The sequence below is a fragment of the Ceratotherium simum genome, chromosome 21 (genome assembly GCF_057802395.1).
Source record: "Ceratotherium simum simum isolate JZ-2026a chromosome 21, ASM5780239v1, whole genome shotgun sequence".
NCBI lineage: Eukaryota > Metazoa > Chordata > Mammalia > Perissodactyla > Rhinocerotidae > Ceratotherium > Ceratotherium simum.
In genome coordinates this window covers 13243677-13259831 of record NC_141920.1, presented here as the reverse complement: position 1 = coordinate 13259831, position 16155 = coordinate 13243677, and the positions used below count along the sequence as shown (strand labels likewise).

General features: G+C 55.8%; 1 protein-coding gene across 3 annotated transcripts in view; it reads right to left on the bottom strand.

The window, feature by feature from the left end:
* Nucleotides 1–583: 583 nt before the first annotated feature.
* Nucleotides 584–16155, bottom strand: part of PREX1 (phosphatidylinositol-3,4,5-trisphosphate dependent Rac exchange factor 1) — a 194614-nt gene continuing 179042 nt past the window's right edge. The window contains exons 31-40 of one of the 3 annotated variants that reach the window (XM_004430543.3): nucleotides 13721–13762; nucleotides 12460–12677; nucleotides 10080–10179; nucleotides 8095–8238; nucleotides 7885–7999; nucleotides 6362–6428; nucleotides 5162–5334; nucleotides 3964–4066; nucleotides 3635–3702; nucleotides 584–2173 (exon numbers count right to left, since the gene is read on the bottom strand). In XM_004430543.3, the coding sequence (XP_004430600.2) occupies nucleotides 2131–2173; nucleotides 3635–3702; nucleotides 3964–4066; nucleotides 5162–5334; nucleotides 6362–6428; nucleotides 7885–7999; nucleotides 8095–8238; nucleotides 10080–10179; nucleotides 12460–12677; nucleotides 13721–13762 (1073 nt within the window). In that variant the 3' untranslated portion in view covers nucleotides 584–2130. Of the gene's footprint in view, nucleotides 2174–3634; nucleotides 3703–3963; nucleotides 4067–5161; nucleotides 6197–6361; nucleotides 6429–7884; nucleotides 8000–8094; nucleotides 8239–10079; nucleotides 10180–12459; nucleotides 12678–13720; nucleotides 13763–16155 lie in introns of those variants that run through there. The other 2 variants (XM_087445135.1, XM_087445136.1) reach the window with 2 other exon arrangements.

The following is a 16155-nucleotide window of genomic DNA, read 5'->3' as shown; positions in this document are numbered from 1 at the left end:
TCTGATTGGTCCGTGTGCGGCCAGCGTGGATCCTGATTGGCTGGGACCCCAGCCCAACCACGTGTTAGTTCTCATTCCCAGCCGGATCCCAGATCCCAGACGCGAAGGGGCCTTGCAGGTGAAGGCGGAGGACAGCTGGGGGGCAGCCCCTGGACACAGGGCAGCCCTGAGCCCTGGGCACATGGCAGGCCGGGAGCCCCGGCAGGACACCCAGGAGGCGGCGGGTACGCCTGGGAATAGAGTCACGTTGCTCCACCATGGCCGTGCAGTGGGAGCGCGGAATCCAAGATAAAGTGACACAGTACGAAGACCGACTTGTCCCGGCACACGGGAGGCGCAGGCCCGGCGCGATCTCGGGGCGTCCCCACCGCGCCCCAGCAGGGGCGCGCACTGCCCGCGCTGAGAGGGGCAGACGGGCTCGCAGGGGCCAGGCCACCGCGCGGGGGTCGCCGGCTCAAGGCCCTGACGGTCCCGAGGGGACCCGCCCTCCGTGCGGCTCCAAAGCCCAGGCTCACTCGGCCCGACGCTGGCCGCACCCCCCACGCCACCAGGCTCGGCCCAAAGGAACCCACCACGGATCGGGATCTTTGTATTATAAACTTTTAATAATAATAAAAAAATCTATCATGAATTTAATGAGGGGATCTGTACATTTTAAAGTAAACCAGTGCACGACGCCCTTGCCCCCAGGGGCCCCTCCCTTTCCTGCCATGGGGTCTGTTTATCAGCGTCGCCTCTGTCCAGCAACAAGCCCACCTCTTGCGAGCCAGTGCGTGGTGGCGAGAGGGAAGGCGGCCCCGGGGGCCAAGATGCTGGTGGGGCTTCAAGCCTCAGGAGCTGGGGGAACCCCCGCCTGACCTCACCCACCAGCCACGGGCGGGGAGACACCCCCTCCCCTCTGCCTGAGCCATGACATTTCCCTGCTGGTGTAAGGGAGCTGGAGGGGACAAACTGCTGAGGGGGTCCCCGTGCCCAGATGAGCAGACCGGCTTCCTGTCTCTCTGGCTGGCTGCGAAGTCCCGAATGCCCTGCTCTGCGCTAACATCAAAAAAATAAATTACAGAAGCCACCCCCCACGTTGCCCAGTGGCCCTCCTACCTGCAGGACAGACACCTGTGGGGGACAGCATGTCGAGGGTGGTTCCACCCCTTCCAGCCCCCAGCCCTGGCCCTGCCACCTGCAAACTCTTGTAGCCAGTCATTCAATGAGAGCAAAGTAATTCATTCTAACACTGACCCACTGCTGGAGAGCTGAGGGCGGGTGGGAAAAGGAATCACAGCCGATGCCTGTAAGCGATACCTTATGACCCTAATATTAAAAAAGATGAAATACTGACATTTTTTGAATTTTCAATAATTTAGTTCTTTTTTTCTTTTCTTTTTTTTAGTAGAACTGGGAAAAGTAGTCAATACTACCTTATACTGGTCCCCTGTTAGACAATATACCTTTCTTTGAAATAATCTCACAACCTGGAAAAAAAAATTTTGACAATACCAACAACAACATAAAAACCCCAAAATCAACGATAGAGATTTTACACCATATAAATAAAGTCAGAGCAAATCTCGTGCCCGGGGCTGATGGCTCAAGTTCCCACGGCAGTGACGTCGGAGGCTGGTGTGGCTTTCAAGTGTCCTCTTGCGAACAGGTGCTGTGCCCCGTTCCTCTGTCTTTCCTGGCAGAGGCCCAGCTTCTCCGAGTCCACCGAGCAGGTTAGTACAGAGTTAGGGGGGAATCTGGAAGCTGACGGGGGAGGAGGAAGAGACACGGGTGTCGCCTGGAATGTGAACTTAGAAGGAAACCAGGGTTTCAAAAGTGCAGGTTGAGCCATCTCAAGGGAGCTGGGTCTGCGGGCTCCAGCTACAGCGCCCATGACTTCTCCGTCTGTGGGTCCCAGCACCCCTCGGGCTTCTGGCAGAAGTGTGGAGAATGTGCCGGCCCCGGGCCGGTCAGCTCGTCCGAGAGTGGGGGCACCGTCTGTCCTCGCAGGAGGTGATGGACGAGGCTGGGCAGATCCCGGAGCGGGCGGGAGCGGAGGCCTCGGGCCAGCTCTGGAGAAGGCCTGCGCGGCCCCATGTCCTCCAAAATCCCAGCTCAGAGGACGCAGCCGAGCACCGTGCATCCCGGCGTTCAGAGGTCTCCGTCCACCGGCGGTTGGCAGAGGCGGTAGAGCCTAGGGGACGGAGGTGAAGAGGATGAGGCGCGGCCGGGCGGGCCAGGGCCTATTATTATTATTACGTCTTACAACTCTTGTTTGAACACATAATCCATGCCCAGAACACAAAACTCAATAGGGATAAAAAAAAATGCAGAGTGAAAAATATTTATGCTGCCCACGCCGGCCCCAGCTGTCCGGTCCCCTCCCCACAGGCAGGCCCTGCTCCCTCCAGACTGGCAAGGGGCTCACAGATACAGACGCGTCTGCGTGCAGGTTTGTGTGTTAAGATACGTGTGTGGGCGCATGTTTACATGTGGGGGGGTGCACATCTGTCCACACTAATGGCGGCAAACTAGACACGGCAGTTTGTCACTGCCTCTCTCTTGGGGGCCCCTCCCTGCAGCACACGAGAGCTGCCTTGGTTTTCTTAACGTCTGCACTGGAAGATTCTGAGCTTCATCTTCCAATAAGAAGGAGGCACAGTGGGTTTCAAGCAGGAGAGACAGATCTGCTGTTGTGGGGAAATGAGAGCAGGGGGACCAGACAGGAGGCTGCCACAGTGACACGAGCAAGACAGAAGCAAGGTGGCACAGCGGTTGGAGCTCAGCCCCTAGGCCTTCCCTGCCTGGGTTCAGAGTCCCAGCTCTGCCACTGCTAGCTGTGTGACCCCAGACAGGATGCTGAACATCTCTGTGCCTTAGTGTCCTCGCCTGCCACATGGGGAAGTACCCTGCTCACAGGGTTGCTGTTTGCAGTAAATGAGTTAATACAGGTAGAGACTGGAACGCTGCCTGGAGCAGGGTGAGTAACATATACAAGTATTGCAAAGAAATGAGGGCTGAGAGTGCAAAACCCGGTGAAACCCAGCAAGACCTGAATGTGAGTTACTGCACTGCACCAGCGCCCTTTCCTGGTGTGACAACGTCCTGCAGTTATGGGAGACAATACTCTGGGGGCTGCGTGAAGGACACACGGGAACTCTCTGTACTATTTTTGCAACTTCTCATGAGTTGAACTATTTCAAAATAAAAAGTTATTTACAAACTGTGGGCAGATGTCGATAGCAAACTGGGGCAGCGGGATGGAGAGAGAGGCCGGAGTAAAATGAGTGACCACTGGGAGAGGGGGCAGCGCCATGAGACAGTCCAAAATCAGCGTGGAGAGATGCTGGGGTCGTGAGGACAGAAGGGAGCGGCAGACTGAGGGCTCTGAGGGCGGCAGAGAATGGGGGGCGGGGGGTCACACCAAATCGCTGCCCCAGGGCTCACTCTGGGGCCTCGTCTCATCTTCCCAGCCGAAGTGGGAGCTCCTCTGGGGGTACGAGACTGAGTGGTGTTTGTTGCTCCCCAAAGTGGGGTCCCCATAATGAGGGGGGAAGCCCTATCTGAATACCAGGGGGTCTGCCTGGGTTGAGGCCTAGAGTTTGATGCCCAGCCTGCATCCTGGCCTTTGGGGACGGGAGGGACAGCCACTCACCGCGGCGCCTCCTGGGGCATCTGGTCCTTGACTCGGAGGTTTTTGGCCAGAATCTCCACCCTGGGGCCCTGGGAAGAAAGAACCGTGAGGCGGGAGCCTGCCTCGAGGAGGCATGCGGGTGGGGTGGGGTGAGCAGGTAACGGGAGGCCCCGGAAGCTGAAATCCTGGGCCCCTCCAGCGGGGAGAAGTCCAAGTCGGGGGCTGAGGACCACCTGGGCCCCAGATGGCCCCTCATCCCACCCCGGCTGAGAGGGCACCGAGCCTCGGACCGCGATGCCCAGGCCCGGGCACCCCGCGGCCCCGCAGGGCCTGGGGACAGGCCACCCCACCTGCTTCCGCATGATGTCTGTGGCCTGCATGATGCACTTGGGCAGCAACCCATGGCTCCGCGCCAAGACGGCCGCCTGCTCCAGGGAGACGCTCAGGGTGCTCCTGCAGGGAGCGGCAGGGGACGAGGTGAGGCGGGCGACCTCCTGCCCCACCGCAGCCTCCAGACCCCACACGCCCGGGAACCCACCGCACCCCGACCATCACGGCCTCATGTCCTGCTCTCCCCCAGGCGAACTCCTGCCTCAGGGCTGAGAACTAATTCCCCCATCTAGGAATTATAATCACTCTGGGACCCTGGCAGGTAGGTTCCCCTCGGCTCTCAGTTTCCTCCACCGTGAGACGGGGTGCTCCCAGCACACCACTGACATCTGGACCAGGTTGGGGCTGGCCTGTGCTCTGGAGGATGTTTAGAGCATCCTTGGCCCCCACCCACTAGATGCCAGTAGCACCTCCCTCCCCGTAGTTGTGACAACCCACAATGTCTCCAGACACGGCCAAGTGTCCCCTGGGAGGCAAATCGCCCTCGGCGGAGAACCCCTGGAACAGGCCCCACAGCACTGGCCTGCCGCAAGGATATGAGTTAATCTACGTGGAACATCAACACGGTGCCTGGTACACAGGGAGTGCTCTCAACAAACCTCTACGCCAGCTGCTGGGGCACGGCCGAGAATAAACTAACACAGGGAACTGCACTGTACCTGGGACGTGATGAGGGCTGCCGAGGGAAACAGAGTTGGGGAGAGTCTGGGGTGGGAGACGGCACAACAGGGGGTCAGGGAAGGCCTCGGGGAGAAGGTGACATCTCTCCCCTGGGATGGCCGGCAGGGACAAAGGACAGAGGAGGGAGAGTGTCCGGTGAGGTGTGAGGCCAGTCCCGCCAAATAAAGATGAGCGATCACTACTGTTAATGTTGAACGAAGGTTCAGGCAGAACCATGATGCACAGACTCTCCTTCACACTAACCAGAGTGAGAGAACTAGATAGTTCCACAGCCCTCCCAGGAGTTCCTCCTGCGGTCCCATTTCACAGACAGACAGACTGAGGTCCAGAGAAGGCCAAGTTCTTGTCTGGGCTCCACAGGCAGTGGCAGAACCAGGATCCTAGCTCAGCCTCCTGCCCCCTGTCCTGGACCCCCTAAATGGCCCGGAAGCCTGCCCTGCCCCTCCCCGCTCCCGACTGAGGGGTCACGTGGCTCACCTCTGCATGCCTGTGCCGCACATGGCGATCTGGCAAGCCCCCAGGCGGTAGCAGAGCTCGGAGGAGATGGGGATGAGGCCAGCGCCCAAGCTCCCGCCAGCACCGGGTTTAGGGTGGACCAAAGACTTCATGAGGCGACAGAGCTCGTCCAGGGCGTTGATGGGGCGTATCAGCTGTGAGGGACACACACCTGGACAGTTGGAGGAGGCCCCACCTGGCCTTCCTCCCCATCGTCTCCCTCCAGCCCAGCTCTGTTCCTGTGGCTGTCCTCCAGGCTCACCTCACCAGGGTTACAGCCCAGCTAAGGTTCCCCGAGCCCTGCTCAAGGACTATCTGTAGCTGCCAGTGTTCACCATATACTCCAGGCCAAATCTGCCAATCCCATTCTCTTCCCCTGCCCAGGTGTGCCCACGACTAAGCCTGAATGAACTGCCCTGTCCTTTCCTCTCCGAAGAGCTGCCCCTCCCCAGAAGAGCCCTCCCTTCCGCCCCCAGCTCTCCCAGATGGCCTTGTGCAGACACAAAGTGGTGGTTCACCAGTTCTTCCCATGCCGTCTCACTCCTCTGCCAGCCAGACTGCGAACGCCCAGAGGCCTGTGCCCACCACTTCTCTCGGAGCCCCCAGCCTCGGTCCCGAGACCAGCACCCCAAAACCATTGTCAAATTCGAGGCCTGCCTGAGCCTGGGAAGGGGGTGAAAGGCCTGGGGCACGGCGGGAGGCACGCGCCCTCGGAAAGCCACTGTGACCCAGGAGAGCGTGGGCCCCGGACAGCCAGGGTTTCCATTCCTCAAGAAAAGCTAGAAGCCTCCATTTTAAGCCTCCGTTTTATGGAAAACCTTTTGTTTTTTTTTAAAATGTCGGCCACAAATTCAAAACAAACAAAAAGAACAGTGCACGGCCACAGCCGGGGTGGGGCTCCCGCCTCAGAGAAGTGCTGCCATGAACGAGGCTGACGAGGGAGGCACAGGCGAGTGGGCGCCGGGAGAATAAATCATCGCAGGAATTCCAAGGCGGGTGGGGCCGAAGCTGGAACTCCTAGAACGGTGAGGGAGTTATCCCAGGGGACCCCCTGGAGAAGAGAGCAGAATCCTTCTCTGCCAGGGTTCGGGGCACGGGGGGCCACACTTCTGCCGAGCCCTGACCCCTGAGAGGCCCTGGCCCTGCCCGAGCTCCAGAGCGGGGACGGAAGGGTGGACATACCTGGTCTATCTTCACAGCCGTGGTGCTGGCATCCGTGGGCAGGTTGGACCGTTCCAGGTAAAACGCCCTGAGAGAGAAAGAGTGGTCTGAGTGGCGGGAAGGGGGGGACACCACACCCACCATCCTACCAGCCCCTCCCCCACTGCACCCCCAGCCCCTCTGCCCTCCTCCGACCCACAGGAAGAAATCACTGAGGGCGCCACGCACAGCTCTCCACGCCCAGAGTCACCTGCTCCTCCAACAGCCCAGGGGGAGCAAGAAGGGGCTCCCAGGCTCCCCAAATGCCATCTCTCCCTGACCGCCGCCAAATTAGCACCAGACACCCCCACTGTCTGTCCCCTTGTCCTGCCGCATCTCTCCTCTGCACTCGCACCACCTGCCACGTTACACTGCTCTCTGTCCACTGGCTCATTTTCTCCCCTCTAGAAGACGACTCGGCCAACTTCTTCTGTAAAGGGCCAGACAGTCAACACTGTCGGCTGTGTGAACCATGAACCAGACAGTCTCTGTCGAGACGCTACTCAGCTCTGCTGTCATGGCACAAAGGCAGCCATAGAGAATAAACGTGCTGTGTGCTAACAAAACTTTACTGACAAAACAAGGGGTGGCCCAGACCACGGCTGCTCTAGAATCTACGCTCCACGAAGAACAGGCTTTGTCTGGTGACTGCCAACTCCCAAGCAGCACCCAGAACAGAGGCGGCCCACAGCAGGTCTGGAGTGACATGCGCTGAACGAAGGGAGGGAGGACTGAACAATCACCGAGGCGATACGTTAAATATTCAACCAACGGCAGGGAACAGACTGATGGCGTCCATCAATGCAGAGATCCCAGCTTTAATAACAAAGCTGGATGATCTCCCTGAACAAACGAATGAAAGCATCCTTCTCCCACCTCCAAACAGTAAAGCTGGGCCCCAACAGGGAGAAGCCCTTACGCACACCCCGAAACCTGCTCTCCTAATTCTCAGCAGCCTTTTTCTCAGCGGGAGAAGGCAGAAGGAAGTAGGAAGGGGTCGGGTGAGGGCAGCGGTGGTGGGAGCTGCTTCCCTGGGCCTGAGGCTTCCTCTTGGCGGATGTGGTCCCTGCTCGCTCCTTCTCTCTGGGGGTCTCTTCTGAGTGTCAGGGGGGCACACCCCTTACTCACAGACTCAAGACTCCCAGGGCCCCTGTCTCGGCTCCCACCCCCACGCAGAATGAAACAGGCAGCTCCTCTCAGTGGGAAGGACCTGCTTTGAAGCCAGCAGACCAGCCACTGTCTAGCTGTGTGACCCTGGGCAAGATGAGTCTGCTCTCTGGGCCTCAGTTTCCTCATCTGTAAAGTGGGTTAGAATGGCCTACCACGACAGTTGTGATTATCTGATGAGCTTGTGTAGGCAGAGGGCCTGGCACACAGTAGGTGATCAAGCAGGGGCATTTTGCCCACTTCCACACGGCGGGGCCTGCCTGGTGCCTTACACGCTAATGCCTCCTCCCCGCGGCAGTGTCCAGAATCCTGCCCCCATCATGCGGCCCACGCGATACCTGAGTTTGCGGTAATACTGCTGCACCTTCTCCAGGGACTGCGCGTTGATCTCCTGCTGCAAATCTTCCGCAGCCTGGCTGCCTGGAGGCGGTGGCCCCTCCACATTCTCCAGAGCTGGGCAGGAAGAAGAGGGGGGCAGGTGGGTGGGTCCCAGTGTGCAGGGCGGCTGTGGCCGTCCCCGTGGGCCCCACTCAGCCCCCGTGGCTCACCTTTCGTGAAGAGCACGGTGTGCAGCCTCAGGCTGGCCCCGCTCTCCAGGCGGGAGGGCAGCTTGGAGAAGTGGTAGCTGTCGAGGTAGAAGACGACCCTCAGCGCCTGCCGGCTGCCCTCGATGTGGTAGGAGACACTGGCGTCTGCGGGGAACATGGCCAGACAGGGCGGCTCACCACTGAGGCCGGAGGGCGGTCCTCCCACCTCCACTAGAGCAGCTTCAGACCTCCATCGACCTCCACTGTGGCGTCCGGGACCGCCCTGTTCTCCCCCCACGAGGGGCAGCCTCAGGCCCCCTTGTGCTCTGACCTCACAGGCTACATCCTGGGACTTGCACGTCCCCCAGAGCGGTGGCTTCAGACCTCCCTGTCCTCCTACCCTCCTGGGAAGCCTCAGACAGCGCCACCCCCCACACTCAGGGAAGCAGCTCCTGACCTCCCTTTTCACCTCCCTCAACAGGGCCCAGTTTCACTGCTTCATTCTCAGACCTGACACGGATTCTCTCAGCTGGGGAGTCCTCAATGTTTATCCTCAGAGGCTCCCCAGTGCTCCGTGTACCCCGCACCTGGTCGCCCAGGGCCTTCACCTGGCAAAAGCCGTCCTCAAACAGGACCTGCCTCTTATTTACACTCATGGGGAAGAGCTTGTGGCATTAACACCCCATCCTTCACCCACAGCAGACATCACTAATCAATCAACAATTCTCCCTGAGCCCAACTCAGCCTACAAACAGGCAGCCACTGCCGATCAATTCCAATCGGTACCTGAACTGAAACTCATTGTCTGTCTAGAGAGTCTACACATTCTCAGTGGGGTGATATGGCCCCCAAAGAGGTGACAATTGTTTTTTGGGGGGAAGGCAAAAAAAAAATTACTCTTTTTATGCATAAAGCACAGATATACATACAGTACATAAACAAGTATATAGTATATCCGTGGTATTCAAATTTCATGGGGGTGCGGCAACTAGGAAAAATTGTCTAAACGGGCTCCTTATGGATGTGACAACAAAAAAGGTTGAGAAACTCTGATCTAGATCAGGTGGAGTGGTTCTCAAACTAGTGTGCCTCAGAACCACCTGGAGGGCTTCAGATTCTGTGGGTCTGTGGTGGGGCCGAGAATTCACCTATCAAGGTCTCAATTTGCTGCTGGTCCGACGGTCACACCCGGAGAACCACAGCTCTAGAGCCGAGCCCAGTGGTTCTCAGTCCTGGCTGGACGTCCAGGTCACCTGGAAAGCTTTTCTCGAATCCCAATGCTCAAGGACATGCCCAATGCCCACCCCACAGACTGAATCTAAATCGCCAGGCCTGGGACCGGGGCTGGGGCTGGGGCATCAGTATCTTTGAAAAGCTCCCTAGATGATTCCAGTGCAGCCAGAGCTGAGACGCACTGGGCTAGACTGTGAACTCCAGGTTGGCAGGAACCATGGCCGTATTGCTCTCCACTGCAGCCCCAGAACCTAAAACTGTGCCTGACTCCTATTACATGCTCATAATTTTCAACGTGTGGATGGATGGGTGATGGATGGACGGATGAGTAGACAGGGTGGATAGACGGGTGAATGGGTGGATAAGTAGATGGGTGGGTGCGTGGGTCAAAAGATGGATGAGAGGGAGGAAGAAAGGAAGGAAGAAACTTAATTATGGTATAAGCCCTTCAAAAATCTTTACAAGTCTTCACCCCAAAGAAGGATATCTTTAGAGTGGAATTTTAATAAGAACTGGACACTGGTGGTTGTTCTCTTCTAAGAGTTATCGGAGACAGGGTGGGTTTATACAAAAAAGAAACCCTTCTTTTTCCCTGTGTGCCCCGAGGGTCAGCTTTGAGATTCATGTTGGGGGCATGAGGTTTGAAAGTGCTGGGTCCTGGGTCAGCCCCAGGCAGCTGGCCTGGTGGCAGGCAGAGGGACAGGATGACCCCAGAGCAGTCCCTTCCACCCAGAACTCTGACTCTCACAGCGGAGGTGAGAAGAAACACTCACTGGCCACGTAGTTCTCGTCCAGCTGCTTAAAGGAGAAGGTGACATTGTCCAGCTCCGACAGGGTCACCCAGATGTCCTCCAGCATGGTCCGTTCCTCCTTCTGCAGGAGAAGATGGGGGGAGGAGTCTCAGACACCACCCCTGCCCTGCGGTTTCACTTCAAGATGCTGCGATTCAACTCCAGTCGACGCACCGGGCTGTGGGCCTACCAGGCATGAGTCCTACGCTGGGCTCTCCAGGGCTGGACACAACATTGTGTTTGCTCTACGGCTTGACCTGTCCCTCCCAGGGTCAGAACCCATCTCTGCTTGAATGTGCTGGGTGGCCTCTACTCAGGGCCTTTGCACACGCTGTTCCCTCTAGCCAGCACACTCTTCCTGAGACTGCTCACCCAGCTGGCTGTCTTGGTACTCAGGTCTCAGCTCAAACATCACCTCCTCCAAGAAGCCGTCACCTCCTCAGAGAGGCCGTCTCTTACCACTTAATCCAAAAAATTCAATCTCCTTCTAAATCTTGTGCATAACTCCCCTTTTCCTATCTCTCCCCCACTCCTGAGGCCCTCCTTCCTTCTTCCCAGTCTGCTTCCACCAACTACAGAGTGAGCTTCAGATCCCCAGCACCGAGCTCAGAGCCCGGCACGTCGTGGTGACTGGTGCATTTATACACTGGGCCCCAGTGTCCTCATCTGAGAGGAGAGTGAGGGCTGGGGGTTCCCGGCTGTCTTTCCAGGGCCATGGGTGGTCCTTCCCAGGAACCAGTGAGAGTGGTTCTCCCACCAGGCAGGCGCCTGTGTGCAACAGCGCCCAGCAGAGGGCGCCCAAGGCCACACTTTCCCAGCCTGCCAGCAGCTGCGGCCTCCAGCCCAGCCTGAGAAAACGTCTGGGGGGCGCAGGGCTGCAGACGTGGGGTGCGCCCTGGCGGGACACACGGGGTGGAGGAGCAAACAGCACAGAGCAGGTGCTGCTGCATTTCTGGGGGACGTCGGCTCTGGGCACCAGCACCCCGAACTGCTGAACCACTGGCTCTGCCTCTGGGGGCAGCAGAGGGGCCAGCCCTGATTCTGAGCCCTGAGGGCACTTAGGGATAAAAGAGACACCGAGAAAGCAGGGCGGCCCAGGTGTTCCTGGGAGTCAGGCTCCCAGGGGTCAAACCTGGCTCCCGGGGCCTCAGTGTTCCCATCCTTAAAATGTGGGTGGTAAAGGACCTGCCTCGGGCCACTGCGAGGATTAAACGACATGCTATTTGCACCAAGAAAGTTCACCTAGGGCCGGCCCAGTGGCTTAGCGGTTAAGTGCGCGCGCTCCGCTGCTGGCGGCCCGGGGTCGGATCCCAGGCGCGCACCGACGCACCGCTTCTCTGGCCATGCTGAGGCCGCGTCCCACATACAGCAACTAGAAGGATGTGCAGCTATGACACACAACTATCTACTGGGGCTTTGGGGGGAAAAAATAAATAAATAAAATCTTTAAAAAAAAAAAAAGAAAGTTCACCTGGATGATTACAAAGGCTCCTCACTGGTGTCCCAGCCTCCGCTCTCACCCCTCTGTGGTCCTCCCCACCTGGCAGCATGGCTGATTCTTCAAGTGTCAGACTCAGATCCTGTCCCTTCTCTGCTCTAAACCCTCCCATGGCTCACACCCACTCAGAGTAATGGCCGAAGTCCTACAGCAGCCTGCAAGACCCCACACAGTCCGACCCCAGTTAATTCTCATGACTCACCTCCCCAACCCTCCCCCAGCTCACTCTGCTCCAGCCACACAGGCACCTTGTTTCTCAACACTGCGTGCAAGCTCCTGCCTCAGGGCCTTTGCACCTGCTGTTCTCGTTGCTGAGACATCTCTTCCCCAATACCCTAATGGCTCACTCCCTCCCTTCCTTCGGTTCTTAAGTCAGATGTTACCTTCTCAGGGAGGCCTTCACCAGCCACCTTATCAGAACTTTCAACTGCCACCACTGCAGGCCTTCCTGTCCCCTTCCCTGCTTAATCTTTCTCCTTAGCCTTTATCACCATATCTGACAGCTTCTTGACCACAGCACTAATGACATTTGGGGCCAGATAATTCTCTGTTGGGGGGGCGTCCTTTTGCACGGTAGGATGTTGAGCAGCATCCCTGGCCCCCACACTAGTACCTCTGCTGTGACAACCTAAAATGTCTCCATTGTCAAGCGTCCCCTAGGGAGTAAAACTGCCCGGGGTGGGATCCACGGGTCTAGATCATTCATTTTACCTGTCTACATCTGTCCCCCCACCCCGCACTAGGACGTAAGATCCCTGAGCACAAGGACTCTCGTTCACCGCTGGAGCCCCAGTGCCCGTGACGGCGGCACACAGCAGGTGCCCCATAAAGAGCTGTGAGGCCCAGGGGGGCCGCCCCACTCACCACGGCCGGCGAGAGCAGGGACTGGCAGTGCAGCAGGACGCCGGTGGCCGCCACCTGCTCCAGCCACTTGCGGCTGGCGTCCCGGCTGCTCTCCTCGTACTCCCCGTTGTTGTTGTAACGGTAGCTGAGGGCCGCCAGCAGCTGCTCCGAGAAGGTGCACACGGCGGCCACCAGGGCCTGGCAGAAGACGCTGTCCCTCCGCAGCTGCAGCTCCGTGTCTGCGGGCGGGGGGACGGCTCGCTGGGCCGGGGGCTCCCGTGCCATCAGCAGGCCGGCGCCCCAAAGCCCGGGGCCAGAACCAACCCCACCGGACCCCCCATCAGGGGCCAACTGGCCCAACGTCAATTAATCCCAGCCCCCAAAGGCCAACTCCACAAAATCAATTCTCCAAAAGCAAGCCGATTTGCCAAGACTCAATTCTCTCAGTGACCCATCTGCCTATTATAAAAACCACTTGTGATTTTCCTAAGGCTTCCCCCAAACCCTCACCCTCAGCTGTCTCTCCACCTGTCAGGGGATTTCTCGGCCTTGACTGAGAATGACAATGACACCAAGCATTTCTGCCAAGCTCCATGTTTTAAGAAATGCAATTTACCATTTTCTCTATTTTTGGGAAGTATGCCTCCTTCCTGCCCCTCCCTTCCTCACTCGTGATGTGGTTTGCAGAAGTGACCAACTGCAGGCAATCGGTCAATCAGGGCCCCAATATTCTGGAAGGGATTATTCTCCATGAATGGCTCTAGCCAACTGGTTTTCAGTGACCAGTTTTGACCTAGATTCTATTTTAGCTGCCCCCAGGGCTGAGAATTCCTGGAAAGAAGGGAGGGACAGAGAACAGCTCCAAGCTTCCCCCGGCCCTCATCAGCCCTCTCCCCCTCCCCATGGTCTGCCCCAGGCTGGGCCGAGGGCCCAACTGGCAAAGAGCCTCCCTAATCATCGGTCCTCTGTCCCTGGTCGTCGTCAGGGTCTGCCCAGGCCTGGGAGGTGGCAAGAGGTGGGGCTCGTGGCTCCGGGGCCCTGAGACTTGTCGCCCAGACACAGAGGAGGAAGCGAGGTCTAAGCAGTTCTTGCAGGGCCTCCGCCATGCAGGCCCCGAGGACCACAGGAAGGTCAACTCTGGCCGGCAGAAGAGGCCTCCCTGGGCTGCAGTCATGGGCACAACTCCCCCCTCACCCCGCCCCACGGGGACAGCCTCTCCTGACTACACCTGGGTGACCTGAGTGTGTGCAAATCGCAGACAGCTGCCCTCCGAAGCCCTCACCTGTGCACTTCAGCAAGGCCAGAAGCAGCTGGTTCTTCCCATCTGGAAGGAGAAGGTAGAGAAAGGAGCACGTGCTCAGCAGAGTTGGCAGAAGGCCCAAGCAGAGCTGGGCCCCCTCCCCACAGCCCAAGTGCTCTGAACCCTCCTACTGAGGCTCTGGGCGCTCACGGTCGTGCTAAAGAGGCTTTTACTGAATGCTGGGTGGATTCCAGAAACCCTGGACATGTGGGGGACGGACTCTAACTGTTAGCAGCATCTGTTTACACGCACCTGCCAGAGACTGAAACCAGCCCCTCGACTCCTGGGCCAGAGCCCCCAGCCCACACCTTGTACACACGTGTGGGCACACACTTACACAGGTACACACACAGGTGCACGCCCGCATGTATATTCGGGTACCCATGCACATCCTACGCAGCCACAGCCCTGCGCACGTGCAGACAGAGCTCAGACCTTCCAGACACCGGCCTCGTGTCCTGGTCTCTCCTTCAGAAAGAGGCTCTTACAAGGAAGTAGCAGAAAGAGAAATTAAGAATACCATCCCATTTACAATTGCAACAAAAAGAATAAAATACCTAGGAATAAACTTAACCAAAGAGGTGAAAGATCTGTACACCGAAAACTATAAAACATTTCTGAAAGAAATTGAAGAAGACACAAAGAAATGGAAAGACATTCCATGCTCTTGGATTGGAAGAATTAACATAGTTAAGATGTCCATACTCCTAAAGCCATCTATAGATTCAATGCAATCCCTATCAAAGTTCCAACAACATTTTTCACAGAAATAAAACAAAGAATCCTAAAATTTATACGGAACAACAAAAGACCCCGAATAGCTAAAGGAATCCTGAGAAAAAAGAACAAAGCTGGAGGTATCACACTCCCTGATTTCAAAATATACTACAAAGCTATAGTAACCAAAACAGCATGGTACTGGCACAAAAACAGACTCACAGATCAATGGAATAGAATTGAAAGCCCAGAAATAAACCCACACATCTATGGACAGCTAATCTTTGACAAAGGAGCCAAGAACACACAATGGAGAAGGGAAAGTCTCTTCAACAAATGGTGTTGGGAAAACTGGACAGCCACGTGCAAAAAAATGAAAGTAGACCCTTACCTTACACCATACACAAAAATTAACTCAAAATGGATTAAAGACTTGAATGTAAGACCTGAAACTGTGAAACTTCTAGAAGAAAACATAGGCAGTACGCTCTTCGACATCGGTCTTAGCAACATCTTTTCAAACACCATGTCTGACCAGGCAAGAGAAACAATAGAAAAAATAAACAAATGGGACTACATCAAACTAAAAAGCTTCTGCACAGCAAAGGAAACCATCAACAAAACGAAAAGACAACCTAACAATTGGGAGAAGATATTTGCAAACCATACATCTGATAAGGGCTTAATCTCCAAAATATATGAAGAACTCATGCATCTCAACAACAAAAAAACTACCAACCCAATTAAAAAATGGGCAAAAGACCTGAACAGACATTTCTCCAAAGAAGATATACAGATGGCCAACAGACACATGAAAAGATGTTCAAAATCACTAACTATCAGGGAAATGCAAATCAAAACTACAATGAGATATCACCTCACGCCCGTCAGAATGGCTATAATTAACAAGACAGGAAACAACATGTGTTGGAGAGGATGTGGAGAGAAGGGAACTCTCACACACTGCTGGTGGGAGTGCAAACTGGTGCAGACACTATGGAAAACAGTATGGAGATTCCTCAAAAAATCAAGGATAGAACTACCATACGATCCAGCTATTCCACTGTTGGGTATTTATCCAAAGAACTTGAAAACACCAATTTGTAAAGGTACATGCACCCCTGTGTTCATTGCAGCGTTATTCACAACAGCCAAGACTTGGAAGCAACCTAAGTGCCCATCAAGGGACGAATGGATAAAGAAGATGTGGTATATATACACAATGGAATACTACTCAGCCATAAGAAACGATGAAATCCAGCCATTTGTGACAACATGGATGGACATTGAGGGTATCATGCAAAGTGAAATAAGTCAGAGGGAGAAGGTCAAATACCGTATGATTTCCTTCATTAAGTAGTAGATAATAACAACAATAAACAAACACATAGAGACAGAGATTGGATTGGTGGTTACCAGAGGGGAAGGGGGGAGGGAGGAGGGTGAAAGGGATAATTCGGCACACGTGTGTGGTGATGGGTTGTAATTAGTATTTGGGTGGTGAACATGATGTAATCTACGCAGAAATAGAAGTATAATGATGTACACCTGAAATTTTTACAATGTTATAAACCAATGTTACTGCAATAAGCAAAAAATTAAAAAAAAAAAAAAAAAAAAAAAAGAAAGAGGCTCTTGGGCCCAGAAGGGGCTTAAAAGAAAATTCGGAAAGGCCTTTGGATTTGGCCTCCTGAGACACT